The following is a 17,313-nucleotide window of genomic DNA, read 5'->3' as shown; positions in this document are numbered from 1 at the left end:
TATTTTCGTATCAGGATCCATAGAAACTACGCAGAGGCTTTTGCTCAAAAACCACTGCTCGAGCTATGTTGCTGCAGGATTGCAGGGACAAAAGTTCTGTTTCTCTCAAGTCTTGAGAAAAGATGGAGCCGAGTTGCAAGTATTTCAATGACTGGCATAGTTGACCCAGTCAGGGTTCTGCCATTATTAAGAAAACCACACATTCTTGAGTGAACGTTGGTATGAAAGTTTTTAAAGAGCGGGGGTCACCTCTCTTCTTTCCCTTTATCCCGGTCCCCTTGCTCTCAAATAGTATGTGAGAAATGCTGTTGAATTCTGTCCATGTACAGGACTTCACATTACTGGAATATTTTAAACAGGCTCTTCCACTAATGTTGTTTAGAAAAAGTATCTGAGTGGAAGAGGGTTTCCAGCTTTCCAAACACTTGCCTTTCCTCAAGAAAGCAAAGAGCACCGCACCGCAGGTGTTCTGAAGTAAGAAATGACCTCTGTGCCATACAAGGTAGCGTACCCAAACATGCCATGGAGACAGAAGAGTGTTCCCTCCTCCTCTTTCCCTGGTTTTGTCATCAAATTTGGTTTTATTAGTCTACAATTTAGAATTGAGGGAAGAGCTAGATTCTCCGTGACCATTTATCTTTTCACAGAGACTGGGCTGGGAATGTTTTCTTTCCTAAGGTATATTGGAAAACCAGAATTGATGAGGCCAACTCCAATATTTTCTTTCTTGTCTTTGTTTCTAGTTTGAAATTAGTCCATTTTTCCCCCTTATCAGGATTAATGAAGTAGAAAAGGAAAGATCTTTCTTCCCAGCTGTTATCCTTGAAATGGATCAATTTCTTCTTTCTAAGGATGCAAATCTTGAGGAAAAATGAGCTCTCTCAAATACCTCAATTATATTTTGAGAAATGGACTACCTTTTATAGACTCATTTAGTAATGAGTAACATTGAAAATAATAATTCAAAGAGTAGATACTCTTGATTTCAGTCTTGGCATTATAGATTTCAAATGGTATTTCCAGTAATTGTATTTTTTGCCTCTTCACCTCATTGTCTGCATTTGCTCTGTAAATTTTAAGTACATGATTATGGTCTGGGTATAAACTTTTAACTAAGAATTGATTTTAAACATGACTTTCCACTAAACATCTTTTAGGGAAAGAAAAATCCTCCAAGAGGAAAATCTGAAATTGATTGCCTTTTATCAAAGAAATGAAAAAGAAATGAATACTGCTAAGAAAAGTAGTTTCTGAAGCAAAATATAGGATTACTTGGAAGAGACAAACTTTCAGAATATTGCATTAGGAGAGGGAAGTACCCAGGCATGTGGTGAGGTTTTCAGTAAATGTATTTTCCTGTCCCTCTGATGGGTCCCTCTGATGGGTCCTTCGGCCATGCTCTCTCTGAAGAACCGGGCTGAGCCTTCTTCATGTTGGCTCCTTGGATGGTTTTGTGAGGTGACATTTTAGTGGGTCTGTAGGCTGGTTGCTCCTGAGTCTCAAGCCGGACTAGATGCCCTTGTGGTATGATTCATAACTCATCTTCTTTGTGGTATTTACCACAATACCAATCATTGTGTAATTATGTCCTAATTTTCTTCTCTTCAGCTACACGCATGCTGCATCAACTAGGTAGAATTGAGCTACTTCAATCATTGACAATAAACCTGTATTTAATTCCAGGGTGAGGGAGCCACTCTATTCTTTCTCGTTGTCTCATTTACTTTCTTTCTCACTGGAATCTCTTCCTTTGAATTATGCACATAAGTAAACTTTTAAGTGACTGAAATGTTTTAACTAGATTTTCTTTTTCCCCCCACAAACATAGTTTAGGGAAAATGCTTCCGAGGCTAACGTTATCAAAGCAGCTGTCTTTCATTGAAAAAACAGAAAAGGTAAAGAGAACTTCTCTGACAGGTACTTTCTGAGATAAAAGGTTTACCTAATTGTGTTGAAAAGGTAGAAGAGCTAAATATTATGTGAGCATAGTGATGTAATTCTCTGAAATTAAGTATCTTCATTTTTTTTTCCTTTTTAGTCTTTAAACTTCTCTTAGTCTGCCATGAGTGGAATGGGGGTGGTAGGGCTCCCTTGGTGTTGGTCGTGCCCTGCCCTCTCTGTCACAAATCACCTCCAAGTGTTTTCCTAAGAGAAACACGAATGGCAGCCTGAACTCCAGGGTTCCAAATCCACGAACTCCCTCCCTGCCTCTCTGATGAGAGCTAATGGCTCTGTACCATTATTTTTCCTGTCAGAATTAATGGGGAGATATTCTTTTCCTAAAGCCATTAGTTAAGTAATATTGCTTACAGAATTGCTGAAACAGGATAACACCTCCTTCTCCAGGGTGTAAATCCTAAGAAGTGATGAGACAATTGCTTAAACACATCAATTATATTCTAAAGCCTGAACTTTTTTCTCTACAGTTTCATTTAGAGTTAAGAAACTTTGAAAGTAATGGTCCATAAAGTGGATTCTCTTGACTCAATTTTGGCACTAAATAATTCAAATAATATTAGCTATTTTTTGTTCTCCATTTAGTTTTCTTTCTTCCCCACAATTTGTCCTCTCTTCATTTTAGAGCATTCTCTTATTGTCTGAGTGTGATTAAAGTTTCAACCTACCAAAAGATTTTAAGCATACTTTTTCCACTAAATGTGTTTTTTTTGGAGAAAATGGTAAGTGAAGTGTTCTCAAACTGATTGCCTTTCATCAGAGAAAGAGAAGAGAAATTCGAACCATAGAGAAAAGTGGTTTCTGAAAAAAAGAGATTGAAAAATGATTACTCAGAAGAGGCGAAATTTCAAAAAAAAAAAAAAATTAGGGTAGTTCAGAAATGCTCCAGATTTGGTTAGAGATGGAAAAATGTATTTTTCTCTTCTTTGGTGAGTCTCCCCTGTTCTCTGCCCGAGAAGCAGAACTTTCATGACACACCAGAGTGTGAGTCTTTCGATCCCTCTGTCAGCAGGTCTGTTGTGTTGTGACTGAATTGACCTGAGCCATAGCTTTGCCCAAACATGCCGGGCACACCCCGGGGGCTTTTCCTTATTCCGTTCGGTGTGAATTTTAGGGCCGGTGCCTCTTATTTTTCTTTCAAATGAGTAAAGCAATACTATGCCTGTTGCAGCAAAGAAAGCAGCATCGACATATCTGAGGAGAGCCTGATGGTCCCCAGTCTCGGGGCCGTCTGCAGCTGCCAGACGTGTTCTCGCACACCTTCCTCTGCGTGCGTAAAACTCAGAACAGACACTTCGGGCTCCTTGCTTTTTCACAACTAGAGTCATCCCATATGTAGAAGTGCGCAACTCTTCTTCATCCGTCTTGTATAAAATTCTGGGCCTATATTAGAGATTGATTGATCATTTTAATCATGGCATAAAAATCCCTTGACATAGCTGTACCACAGTTTTTTAATTCAACCCTGCCTGTTTCCATGGGCGTTCTTGTCGGTTGCTGTTGTTTTTCTACCACAACTATTGCTGCAGGAAATGTTCTGGCTCCGTTTGGTATTTTATAGTTACATACTTCCCTATGTAAGGTACTACCAAAGTACTTCTCCAAGACCATGTGTACTCCTCCATAGTTTTCAGCAGCATTTAAAAAAAGATTTTATTTTTTTATAAACATATAATGTATTTTTAGCCCCAGGGGTACAGGTCTGTGAATCGCCAGATTTACACACTTCACAGCACTCACCACAGCACACTCAGCAGCAGCATTTTTTTTTAATTTTTAATTTTTTCAGCGTAACAGTATTCATTGTTTTTGCACCACACCCAGTGCTCCATGCAGTCCGTGCTCTCTCCAATACCCACCACCTGGATCCCCCAACCTCCCACCCCCCGCCCCTTCAAAACCCTCAGATTGTTTTTCAGAGTCCATAGTCTCTCATGGTTCGCCTCCCCTTCCAATTTCCCTCAACTCCCTTCTCCTCTCCATCTCCCCTTGTCCTCCATGCTATTTGTTATGCTCCACAAATAAGTGAAACCATATGATAATTGACTCTCTCTGCTTGACTTATTTCACTCAGCATCATCTCTTCCAGTCCTGTCCATGTTGATATAAAAGTTGGGTATTCATCCTTTCTGATGGAGGCATAATACTCCATAGTGTATATGTGGACCACATCTTCCTTATCCATTCGTCCGTTGAAGGGCATCTTGGTTCTTTCCACAGTTTGGCAACCGTGGCCATTGCTGCTATAAACATTGGGGTACAGATGGCCCTTCTTTTCACTCCATTTGTGTCTTTGGGGTAAATACCCGGTAGTGCAATGGCAGGGTCCTAGGGAAGCTCTGTTTTTAATTTCTTGAGGAATCTCCACACTGTTCTCTAAAGAGGCCGCACCAACTTGCATTCCCACCAACAGTGGAAGAGGGTTCCCTTTTCTCCACATCCCCTCCGACACATGTTGTTTCCTGTCTTGCTAATGTTGGCCATTCTAACTGGTGTAAGGTGGTATCTCATTGTGGTTTGAATTTGAATCTCCCTGATGGCTAGTGATGATGAACATTTTTTCATGTCAGCAGCATTTTTTAAAAAGAAACTTCGCTCCGGTTAAGCGTGAGGCCCGGGCGAGGCGTACAGCCTCTTCACCGCCGTCGGCGCCCCGGAGCTTCGACTGGCGAGCGCCCCAGACGGACCCTCCTTGGCCGAATTCAGACCGCGGGCACATTGGTTAGCACAGTGTCGCTGTGTGAAAACTCATCATCGGTGCTGACAAACACATGGAATCCAGTTTTTTGGTGTCTCTTGGAAAATGGACAGAGGTGGCAAACTGGTCCTTGCCAGTGGCAGTTGGTGGTGCTGGGGGTCTCCTGTGGCCTTGAGCCTGGGCATGCCTTCCCTTCACCGCAGTCCCTAGCCCCAGGCAGCCTCCCTCATTTATGTTCTTTGCCTGAGCCCTACGGCGTTTGAGTCTGTGACTCGGTTTCAGGCGGGCCGTCTGTTCTGCGACTCAGCTGCCGGGGGTCGGGCCCTGTCCTGGGCACCGGCTCCCTGGCTGCCTCTTCCTTGCATGACATGCCAGGGGCCTGCCCCGCTCAAGTCAGGATGACCATGGGAAGTCTCGACACATCACCTCCGGTTAAAAACCACTGCTGCAGATGGATCACAAAACCCATTGTCCTCGGCCGGTTTTGAGGTAAACTTTTCCTAGAGTGGGCCTGAGCCATCTCCATTATGTCCCTATTCAGTGGGCCTGGGTTTCACTTTATGAAGGCACGTGGAATTCCATACGCGGCTAAGCTCTAAAATCCCTGAAATGTTTCAAACCAGCCCCATGCACTGAGTTTGGAGAAAATATCTGAGAGGAGAAAGTGATCAAAATGTATTCCTTTCATCTGAAGAACAGAAATGTAGAGATGCCGTGATTACAGGTGGTTTCTGAAGTAAAAGCTTTACCTAATTACATACATAAAAGGTACAATTTCTAACTAGTGTATGCAGAGGCTGAATAAGTCCCTGGAATAAAGGTGGCTCCTGCCTTTGTTCACTGGTCGCTTGGCGGTGCTTTCCTTTTGTGAGTCCATGGTGGCACCTTGGGAGCTAACCTCCCCTCCCTGTTCTCACCCGGGTGCCCCCTGGAATGTAGTCCGAGTGTCAGGAAGACACAGGAGGGTTTGGAGAGGGGTCTCTGCAGTGCTCTACTCCCCCGGTGCCTTCACTCTCCCTGACAGGAGGTAATGACTTCTCCACGTCTTCTCTCATTAGAATTAATAGAGAAGTATTAATTCTTTCCCGAAAGCTATTAGTTAAGTCTTAGTGCTCCGAAATTGCTGAAACAGAATAATTCCTTCTTCATTCTAGGGTGTAAATCTTGAGAAAAGATGAGAGGATGTTGCAGGTGTATCAGTTATGTCCTAGGGAAGAGGCTCGCATAGACAATTCTCATTTAGCAACAAGAAAATTCTGGAATAACAATACATGAAGTAGATCGGCGAGGTGCAGCCTTGGCATTTATAATGTTCCAAATGGCATTTCTGTTATGATCTTCTTTTTTCCTTATGTGATTCTTTAATCTTATTTTTGCTGTGTGCCTTAAAGTCACATTCCTGTCTGGACATGATAAAACTTATAATTGAAAGGAAGGGTTTTTTTTTTTTTTTTAAAGATTTTATTTATTTATTCATGAGAGACAGAGAGACAGAGAGAGAAGCAGCCTCACTGCTGAGCAGGAAGCCTGATGTGGTACCCGATCCCAGGACCCCAGGATCATGACCTGTGCCAAACGTAGACGCTTAACTGTGAGCCACCCAGACGCCCTGTGAAAGCAAGATTTTAAACCACCCTTTGCACTAAACAAAATTTAGGTGAAGAATTTCCAAGTGGGAAGGATTCTTGTCCTGACTGATTGCCTTTCATCAAATATATGGACAAGAGGGCGCCTGGGTGGCTCAGTTGGTTACATGTCCGACTCTTGATTTCAGCTCAGGTCATGGCCACAGGGTCATTGTGTTGAGCCCTACGTTGGGTTCTGTGCTGGGCATGGAGTCTGCTTAAGGTTCATCCCTCCCTCTCCCTCTGCCCCTCTACCCTCCAAAAAAAAAAAAAAAAGATAATAGATGAAAACCGCAAGGAAATGCAGTTTCTGAAGTAAAAGATGTGTTTGTGATTACTTAGAGGCAAACTTTCACCAGACTGCATTAGGGTGGCACAGAGACACTGAGACTCTCCCCGATGAAAGTGTCCTTGTGGTCCTCCCTCCCATGCCCCTCGTCCGTGGAACTTGGGTCTCAGGCTGCCGCCTGCTGGCTCATGATCACCTTCTGATTAGGATCGACGTCCCCCAGGCTCTCCCTGAGAAGAAGAAGTCCTGTCTTCCATCACCCTTCCACAGAGTTCTTACCAGTGAAGCTTGTAGTGTGATTGAGGAAGTGGATGAATTTACTTGCAAAAATATTTTAGTACAATGTCTGGCATGAAACAGAGCCTAAAAAGTTTTGGCTGAATAAGAACATGAATGAATGCCCGAGACTTGGTGAAGAGAGAAGCAGCCTGCACAGGGGCAGCGTCCACACATTCTCGCAGTGTGCAGGCTTCTGCTGTCCTCCACAGGTCTAGGTGGGGTCAGGGCCCCATTTTCACCATCTCATGGCTCCTTCCACTTTTCCCTTCAGGGTGTTTACCACGTTTGCTTGGTGCAATTTCTGCGTCCTACTGTGGTGGCTGCATCTCTCCCCCATTAGACGGTAATTTGCATGAGGGTGTCTGCCTTGACTGCCATTGAATGCATTGCCTGTGCTCGGCATGGTTCTGGACACGAGTATTGGCTGGACTCCGTGCTCGGTAAATCTGGGCTCACTGGATAGTTAGGCTTACAGATAGGGTTTGTGTATGGGCCCAACAAAGAGGGACTCAGAAAAATGAGTTCAGCGAACGTCTGAATAAGTAAGTGAACATCTGCCAGTATAGCGGCCGAACTTGAAAAGTTGCGCCCGGCCTTTCTTGTCACTGCGCACTTTTCTCACCAACACACTGTGCATCCTTGCCTGATGGCGATGCTCCTAAACAGTTTAATCTCAGATCAGTTCAGAGTCGAGGAGATCACGCCTGTGCTTTTGTTTATGCTTGTACCTTGCTTAGAAGCCCAACACAGTGGACTCATTTTACCCCTTCCTCATACACAATTCAGAGTCTGGTCTCCGGGTTAATGGAGTTTTTGGTGTATTGGGGCAACCGAAGGAGAGGTATCCGTTTACTTGCATTATCATTGATAATGATATTTGAGTAATATGTTCATTAGCGTTTCCATAAAGCCCAGGGATTGAGGCAGTGGGAGGAGGCTCGGCTCTGAAGAGGTCGACAGTCCTGTGAGTTTCACAGCCTGCTTCACTCCATTTTCTCTCTAATTATTTTGCAGTTTCTGGTAGCCTTTTCAAGATGGCTAAATTTAAATTCGCTCCAACGTTTTAAGCAGTCTCTTCCTCTCAACGTGGCTTGGCAATTATTTCTGAGGGAAATGATTAAAAGCACAGCCTCTCATCAGGGGGAGACCAGAACGGCATGCGGAGCTCAGAGGACAGGTGCTTTCTTAAGAAGATTCCCGTAATTGTGTGAGACTGCGTGAAGATGCAGTGTCCGTCATTTCTGAAGATGTAGGAAGTGATTCACGGAGTGATGCTGTGCCCCAAACAGGACCACATTCTGTGCTTTACCATTTGGCCAGGGCGCCACGTACTTTTTGCAAAGGGCCATTCATTTAAAAGTGAGTTAGCATCCTTCTTCAATAATCCAAATTAGTTTAACACACTTCAGTGACATTACTTGGGCATTTTTCACAATTATTAAAGATAACTCACTTTTCTCTGCAGACTGTAGGTCAAAGCAAATTAAATCAATGGATTTTCTCCCTTCACGCTCTCAGATGAGTCAGAAAGTATTGGTCAAATGTGCACATGGCCTTTCCGTTGAGCTTCAAAACCCAAACAGCCTGCTGAGAAGACATTTGGCCAATCTGATTCTTTTCTCTATACTAATTGGTTTTCCTTCTTCACTGGACTGAATGAATTGCCTGGCTGTTTTGTCACTGTGGGGACCCAGCTTAATCCACTTAGAGTGAGGTGGGCAGGGGCTGGAGAAACGTTTATCATCATTATTATCTTTTGGTGATTTTTCATGGGGGGGTGAAAATATAGCTGGAATCCACGTGTTTTCTCCATTTCAACGTCCGCTGCCTTTGCTGACTGTCTCATCTGGCCCCTGGACCGCCCTGGGAAGCCCCGGTGGCTGGGCGGCAGGCGAGTATGCATCTTGAGAAGATGGGGGCCCCCCCACTGGAAACTGGTTTCTTCACAGTGACTGCGGGATAAGTCTAAGCCCCTTTCCACAGCTGCCTGCACCCGACAACGTCTGGGTCCCTGCTGGCTGCCCCACCTTCATTTCGCCTCCCGTCGCTCCTGCTCACTGCCCCCCTCCACAATGGTCTCCTCCCTGGTCCCCCCCCACCCCTGCCCCAGGCTCCTTCCCACCTCAGGGTCTCTGCATTTGTTCCTCTGTCACCTGGAATGGCCATCCTGGGCTGGTTCTTTCTCACCTGGAAGTTTCATTCCAGATGCTGGTTTTTCAGAGACACCTTCCTCGGTCATGGGCAGCAGTGACCCCCCTACCACTCCTGTCCTGTGCCCCCCACTGACTGCAGCTCTCTGTGAGAGCCTTGCTTATGGTGATGGGGATGTGCTCCCCTCCCTGTTCACCATCAGTCTCCTTCAGAGCCCCCTCTGCGATCGCCCCGCCGTGTGCTCATCTCCTTCACCCCGGCACAACTGGCAATGATATGATCAGTTGACCGGCCTTCGTCTGTCTTTCCCACTGAAGCAGAGGCTCTCGAGGGCCGGGACTCCTCCACCCTGTTCTCCAGTGCTTTGGGGCCGAGCAGCATGGTGCCTGCTTCACTGAACAGGCCCAAGACATGTTTGATGAGCAGATGAATGGAATACCAAGAGTCGGGTTCTGTGTCGATGCGCAGGTGCTCAAGTGAAAATTGTATTAGAGGAAAAATGACTACTTCCTTCCCCAAACCGTTGCACTTTCCTATAGATTTTCAGACTTGATTTGTTCAGGATTAATGCACTTGCTAATCTGGTAACCTACCCCTCGAGATACAGGAAGTAGATCGTACTTTCCAGGCAGAAGATTGGAAGACCCCTCACACATAAGCCATCCAGTCCTTGTGGAAGGCCCAGAGAATTATTTCAGGGCTTCCCAATGAAACGTGGCAAGCAGGTAGCCCCCGGCAGGGTGGCCCCAGTGGACCAAGTGCCCGTGTAAAGAGCTCCCAGTCTGTTGTGCAGTGCCTGTTTGCTAGATGTGGGTGGGAATTTGAGACTGCTGGATGGATACCTCAGGGCAGGCTTTACTCTGAAAGGTAAAGGTGAAAACAAATGAGAACAAAAGGAACTTGGAAGACAGATCATGTAGGGAGAGGCAAACTTCAGCCAGAACAACAGTGGCGACAAAACATTATTAATATTGCCAGAGACAGAATGGAAGATACTAGAGCCATGAGGTAATGACAGGGTGCTCTAAGGAAGGAAGTAATAGTAGACTCTTAGAAATTAAAAAACCTAATAGCAGAAATAGGAAATTAAGAGTTGGAATAGAAAATTCCAGAAGTAAAATAAAAAGACAAGTAGGATATAGGAGAGAAAAAACAAGAAAAAGAGGATTAGACAAGGAAGCCCAGTAACTTACCAAGAGCGGTTCTAGAAAGAGAGGAAAGAGAAAACAGGAGAATAAATATCAAAGAAACAGCACCATGTTTTCCCAAAACCGAAGGACATGATTCAGTTTGAAAGGGCACACTGAATGCCCAGACAATGAATGAAAATAGACGCAGGACCATGGAGACACTGAACAAAGAAGAGTCTAGGAGTTTCCAGAGAGACAAAACACAAAAAAGTTTTGCCCAAAGGCTCATGAATCATAAATCATGTTGGCTCCAGACTTCTTAACAACTAGAACTCAACAGAGTGGTGTCTTTGGTTCTGAAAACAAATGAATTCTAATTCAGAATGTTATACCCCAACAAGTGGCAGACTGAAGTCTGAACAGTTGTATTTCATGCATCCTTTCTCACGAAGCTGCGGGAAGCTTTGCATTAGGAAAGCAAGAAAACAAGTGGGGAGCTCCAGGAGCCAAGTAGGTGAGGAGAATCGCCACAGTGGGGAGAAGGGATCTGGGGGCGCTGCCACACAGTGGGCCCAGGGAGCAGTGGGCCTCTGGAGGAAGGTCAGAGAATTTGAAGAGATCTTTCTAATGAAAAGAGATCTTTTCATTTCTAAGGAAATGAAAGAAAACCTCAGACGATTGGGAAAGAGGTGGGAGGATGGTTTTAGTAGTAGACCTATGGACAACCAAGCAAAATTTAAAAACAAAGTAGCTGTTAACTTGAGGAGAAACAGTGTTGGCCAGAAAGACTGTGTAGTCACGCCACATTACGTGGTTCAGCAGTGAGAGATATGGTCCTGAACATGTAAACACTGAATATTCTCTTAAACGAAATTATGACCTCATAGTTATGTCACTGTGAAAGGAGATGGAGTGGGCAGTGTGCATACATGGCAGGTGGTGGTGGGGGAATGAAGGTTCTGGATCCAGGAGAGCTGGAGAAAGGTGAACGCTTGTCTTCCCTCGTGGGAAGCCATAGACTCTCCTCCAAACGGAAAAAAAGTAATCAAGAAGTACTGCTGTAGCATATTATTAAAGTGAAGTAGGTAAATATCAAAAGAATCCAAAGTGGGTAAAGGTGAGTGGGTGGGCAAGCATTGTTATTTTTCTTAATAAGTAGAAAGATTGGACTTTTTGAAAGTCTGTGCATATCTAACTTTAATCAAAAGGAAAGCAAATTTGAAAGGGGATCTAATGCTTTTCTCTGGTGGCACAGCCGTTCTAGAATATTTTCTGATCTCATCTCATGATGTAATCCGTCCTCTCTGCAATTCCGTGGTCCTTCTGACCGTATCCCAGGCCACTGTGACAAAAGGAGAGTGCGTGCGGGGGAGGCAGAAGGGGAAGCAGCTGCTCCCTTTAGAGGACGCGGCTGTGTGGCAGATGCTGTCAAGGTCTCCTCTTCGGCGCTCTCTCCCCACCCAGGTCACAGTAACCGCCACCAAACAACAGCAACACCAAAACCCGCCTGGCTTCCTGCTGCCCCGTGCTCCAGTGGAGACAAAATCCCATTTCCATGGAGACGGAAATTTCCACCCTCCATCCCGGTTGCATGACCAGAGAAATCCTGCCAACCTGAAATGAACCTAACCTGGCCTAAACGTGGCCAGGAAGATGGTGCTGATGAAAAACATCCATGTGACTTTTTTTTTTTTTTTTAAATGCACGTGATTTAGGGATTTTTTTGCCTTGGGAATTGGTTTTACCATTTCTTAGCCAAAGTGGAAACGTTTCATTAGGCTGTGTGAAGTGGTTCAAAGTAAGCTGTGTTCCCGCGCACATTGTGGGGGACTCGGGTAAATGAGCCCCGAGCTGCGGAGGAAGCCAGAGTCCTAGGGAACCCCTGTTTGCTGATGTTACCAGTTTCGGTGTGTGTAAGTGTGCCTCCCCATTTTAGGTCTGAATCCACAAGAGGAGCCATCTCGTGCCTCTTCAGAATCGCCTGTTGGTTGTGGGCACAGAGAGGAGGAGGAGGAGGATGGCTCCAGACAAACGTCAGGAAGCTTCTCTCCCAGCACAAGTTCACGGGCTGGCAGTGGAATAGACCATGGAACCATGAAGGTGGGGACCACGGTTCTGAGCTCTCTGTCCGCGGGCTGTCTAGATTAATGGGTCTCGCTTGCTGTCATTGGTGTCCTGGGAGGCAGAGCTCCCCCCACTACTCGGCACACAAACCCCAGTAGGTACACAAACACCTGCAGACATGGTGCGCAAAAGAGTGGGATGATCACTTCAAATCCTAAGTACGCTTTTAATTAGTCCCTGAGTAGGACAGAGATGCTGTCATGTGCCGACATCCCTGTGCCGTGGCTTCACCGCCAGGCGGGATTGGGGATGGAGGGGTTGGGTGTGGGTTGAAAAGCACAAAAATGCTAATCCAGACCACACTTCGAAGCTGCTTCTTTGGAAAAATTTAAGTTTGAGGTAACATTTACCGCACGAGCAGTGGTAATCTAGCATCAGATGCTTGGAACTAGAGGGATAATTGAGCGATTGGGTTTTTCATAAAGCCAGATAAAAACACCTAGCAATCTCCGTGACTGATCTTGTGTCAACAAGGAGTTCTTCTCGAGTTAATGCATCGGTTAGTTGCTAATGGGAACTGATGGAGGGCACCCTGTTGAAGTTCACGCTTGGTAAAGAATCATTAAGAACTCAAGACCTAGTTTCATTGAGAACCACGTTTCTGACCACAAGGTTTTTGTTTGTTTGCTTGTTTGTTTTGTACCAATTAACCTTTCTTCCCCCATTTATTTTCCTTTGCACTTTTTCTGCAGGCGATTTCTCCAGCTGCCGGTGGGCACGGTGACTGCTGCCCTCAGAACACTGCTGCTGGGTCAGGACTGTCCGAGCACTCTGAGTCCTGTGTGGCACTGGCTAATAATGACAGCCTCCTGTCTGGAGGCAGAGGTCTCGGCCCAGGCTTGCTGGAGCCCCAGCCCCTGCCCTCCGAGGAGCAAGTCTCAGTGGATCTGAAACCATATGTTTTCTCAGATGCTCAAGAACCTTCTTCCCCTGAGTCCAAAGGAACCTCTCCCCTCAAGGATGTTGCTCCCTCTGTGGATGCCATTTGTGTTCTGGGGGAGAGAGCAGGTCACACAACCCTGGGAATTCACAGTGCAGGGCCACAAGACCACAGAGCTGCAGGGGAGGCCCTGACACGAAGCTCCCCAGACAGAAAAGCTAGAGCAGAGGGCATGTCGCCACCAGTCCTGCCAGGGAGACCTTCATCTGGGCAAAGAATTTCAGGTTTGGTTTTGCTGCGGTCAGCTGGAAAAACTCATCTTGAAATACCAGCTTTAGGACCAGGCTTGGCTAGTTCATACCAAGAGGAAGGGGAACACAAGATGTTTTTTCCTACTGGGGGACACTACAGGTGTGGGGAGAGGATAGTCTCCTGCCCTCCCTTAGGAAACGACAGTGGGAAATGTCGAGGCTCTGGATTAACTGCTCTAAAGGACCATGTGGTTACTTCTAACCCAGGGCAGCCCAGAGAAGCCCCTGAAGTCCCTTCAAAGACTGTCAAGAGGAGGGGTCTGGAAGGACTGAGAAAGCAGACTCGAGTGGAGGTCAGTGACACCAGCAGTGACGATGAGGACCGGTTAGTGATAGAGATGTGAAGCTTCTGAGCCTGTGGTCAGAGACCAAATGCTATCAGGCTGGCAGGACAGCTGAACACTCTTTCACCAAGCACCTACCTACGAGGAAAGCCATCTGGGGATCTTTGCAAGCCATCCCCAGCCAACTCCAGCCCACATTCCCCCTGTCCCCTTGCGATATACCAGGTGCCAGGAAGGGCAAAGGGAGCAATGGAGCCCAGTGTAGGAATGCTTGGTGCACAACGATTGCACTCGCCTCCCAGCCACGTCCTCTGCATCGTTCCCCACTGCCTCATCCATAAGGTGGCGTTAACCAGGACAGCCGGTCTGCATGTTTATGTGCAAGTGAACCTGTAGAGTCGAGTCGACCGACTTCTCCGTCAGTGAGCTGAGGGTTTGCTTCAAAGGTGGTAAGCACACGTGGATAATTGGGGTAGCTTGCAGAGGAAATGGGTACGAATGGGGCATCAAGATACATCTGTTCATTCTGGAAACAAAATCCAGATTCATTAAGAACTGCAGTTTGGTTAGAATAACTTGCTTCCTTAGTGGAAGTTGTAAATATACTCCAAAATGCCTATGATCTAGTAAAATGCTGATTATCTTAAATGTTCCTGCCAGTGGTCAATGCTTACGTGTGGTCCAGCGACACAGGCATGCACTGCTCTTGGACCCGGTGCTTTTTCTGTTGAGACCTCTGAAACCCTCGGTTTTCTTAGCTCTTGCAAAGGAACGCTGTGTTAAAAGTTAATAGAACAGTCTCTGTAATGAGTCATTTTTGAGGGGGAAAAAATCAGTTATTTTTCTCTGATTCTTTCTGTCATATTGTGCTCTGAGCAATTTCAATTAGAGGGTTACATTTTAGCAATCTCTACAGCTTAAACTGATGGGGCTCATCGTGACGGGAGCCTTTTAGGTTTCCTCCAGAAGCTTCAAGGATACAAAACTAATTGGAGTTTTGACGCTGTTTTACAGCTCAGTAATTTTATTTTGGGGGCTTGGTGTTACTTTGCTGTCAAATTAAATCAGCCTCTGTATTGTGTAAGTCAGAACAGTACAGATGAAATTCCCCCGTATTCCAAGCCAGTGCGCCCCTGTGCAGAAGAAAATAGCTGATCGACGTCAGCCAACTCAGTGAGCGAAGACTTCTGCTCCTTCTCCTTAAATGGGAGAGGAAAAACTTAAAGAGATTTACACTGTTGCATTTCAGAAAAAATTTTATACTTGCTTTTGGTATGATTTTGTACAATTTGAAATTTATAGCCAAGCTCTTTTGGCTTAGCTTTTGATGTGATGATGTTTATATGACATCTTGAACCTTCAGGAGCAGCAGCAGTGCACAGTATCTCACACACGTGAACACACTTAACGTGTCCTTGCCTGGGACTAAGGATGGGCAAGTTTCAAGTATTGTCAACGTGAGTTTTCTGATTCTGGAGTTATTCATAGGAAACTTCAATACAAGACCAGCTTCCCCTGGTGACTTAGCATATATGAGATGCACTCATAAATATTCAAGTGATTTCAAGCCCAGCCAAGTAAAACATAAGAAGGGAGGTAAAAGGTTGCTAGGTATTCACTTTGTGTACGTTCTTTTCTTTGTGTACTTCTTAAACCAAACAAAAATGATGTGGTGATTATCTACCTTTGAATGTTTCATGTTCCTGTAATGAGAGAGGAGGTCTAGGAAAGTGGCTGAGCCTTGGAGGGAGAGTAAAAAGCCTGCCCGTGTCCTTACTGAGCTGGGAAATCATGGGTAAGACACATGCCCTCTGTACCTCAGTTTCTCCAGCTGAGAATCAGAGTTGGACCAGATGAGCTGGATGTGTCTCCAGGCTCCAGTCCTTGTCAGATGAACTCCCTCTCGTTTACCTACAGAGGTTTGGGGGCTCTGAGGTGGCCTCCATGGGGAGGGCCCCCCACAAGACATTTCAGGGGGGACCATGGAGAACTGAAGCATGAACATTTTCAGCCAAGTATTGCCACGAAGAACATGAGCTCAGAGAAGCTCCATATGATTTCTTTTTCCTTAGAGTTCCAGATTTTGGGGGTACAGTCATCCAGTTTATACATTTGACTCATAATTCAAAAATTGAAAGCAAACCCAGAACACTACCCTGTGAGGGGAAGACAGCATGTCTATGGGCTGAATTGACTACTTTGTCTGGAGACGCCATGGTTAGGGGAAGAAAACTATCTTCCAGATATTTCTTTCCTGGTGGCTGCTAAGCTGTCAGTTGGATTGCTGATCTATATCAGTAAGTCACAGTTCCAAATAGCACTGACCTTCAGATGGTGGTGGAATTTCTGTCCTTCTAAGAGCCACCATTGCTGGCTGCCACATCCCAGCCTGGATCCAATATGGTAGAACATTGATTCCATCTCTCTGACTCCTTGTATGTGTGTCTTATCAGGGCGAGCAGGTTGCTAAGCCATCCTGTCAGCTGGTCATTTGCAACGGGTGGCAGTGTTTACAAGGGTGCCTCACTTTATATCAGCATGAATTGTGAAAAGCTATATTCCAATGGATTTAAAAAAACAACAACAAAGTATTTTGAGTGACTCTAGGGAAATTGGCTATTGGAAATCATCTTAAGGTATAATTTTTTTTTAAAAGAATCCTTTTATAAAGCAACAAATACTCTCTGATTTTATAAATCTTAATTTTCCTGTGGGGCTTCTTAAAGAGAAATGCAGTCCTAGTGCTACATTTATCAGCAATCTACAACCCAGTTTGTGTTATTGAAAATAAAATTTAAATATTATTAATTGATAATTGCTGCCATTTTTACTCTTCAGGTGTCCACTGTGTAGTGGCGAGGGGAAAACAAATTGATTTCAGAACAAGGCAAACCGGAGTGCACAGATCACAGACTCCCCCTCTCCCGAGGGCTGCTAATGTCATTGTACCTTCAGGTGAGGGTCTTAGGCGGTTGGTGCTCAGCCTTTTCCACTCCAGGGATTCTGGTGTAGACTAAAGTCAAGTGCACTTTGAATTCTTTGCTGTTCTCTCAGGGCAAGGTATACAGGTGCCATGACTCGTTACGTTATATTCAAGGCTCACCACCCGGTTTATCTCTCCAGCTGTACCTACACCTGGCCAGACACCCCTTGTCAGAGATGCATGGAGGGAAGGGGTTTTACCTCCTCCCTTGGCAGACTGTACTCTTAAGTGACCTTTGAAATCACATGGTGTTTAACAGACAACCTGGATCCTCTTTGTTGTAAGGCATGATGGAGGACAGCGCGTCCCTTCTGATACGTATGACCTTGGAGACTGGATGAAATGAATATCCCTTTGATTTGCAATGCAAGAGAACCTGTGGTTCATTTGCCAAGAGATTAAGAAAAGATGGGGGGCGCCTCTGGATTCTAATCAAACCCTGCCAGTAGCATGATGGGTAACTGCGGGCAGGTTATACTTTCTCCTCCTAAAATCCCTCTTCTAAGGCTCATATGGGAAGAGTAGCCTTGCAAGAATGCATTGTGACCACAGTTCTTGGCATGAAAGATGAACGAGTTGCAGCCTTATGCCAAAAAGTATTTC

At 45.4% G+C, this 17,313-nt stretch overlaps 1 protein-coding gene across 1 annotated transcript in view; it reads left to right on the top strand.

Moving 5' to 3' along the window:
* Positions 1 to 17,111, top strand: part of ZNF831 (zinc finger protein 831) — a 70,437-nt gene extending 53,326 nt beyond the window's left edge. The window contains 3 exon segments of the mRNA XM_032878879.1: positions 12,065 to 12,228; positions 12,945 to 14,176; positions 16,566 to 17,111. Coding sequence (XP_032734770.1) covers positions 12,065 to 12,228; positions 12,945 to 13,787 — 1,007 coding nt within the window. The 3' untranslated portion in view covers positions 13,788 to 14,176; positions 16,566 to 17,111.
* Positions 17,112 to 17,313: the final 202 nt, after the last annotated feature.

The sequence above is a fragment of the Lontra canadensis genome, unplaced genomic scaffold (genome assembly GCF_010015895.1).
Source record: "Lontra canadensis isolate GAN:19392208 unplaced genomic scaffold, GSC_riverotter_1.0 scaffold65, whole genome shotgun sequence".
NCBI lineage: Eukaryota > Metazoa > Chordata > Mammalia > Carnivora > Mustelidae > Lontra > Lontra canadensis.
This window is presented reverse-complemented; position numbering and strand designations above follow the sequence as displayed.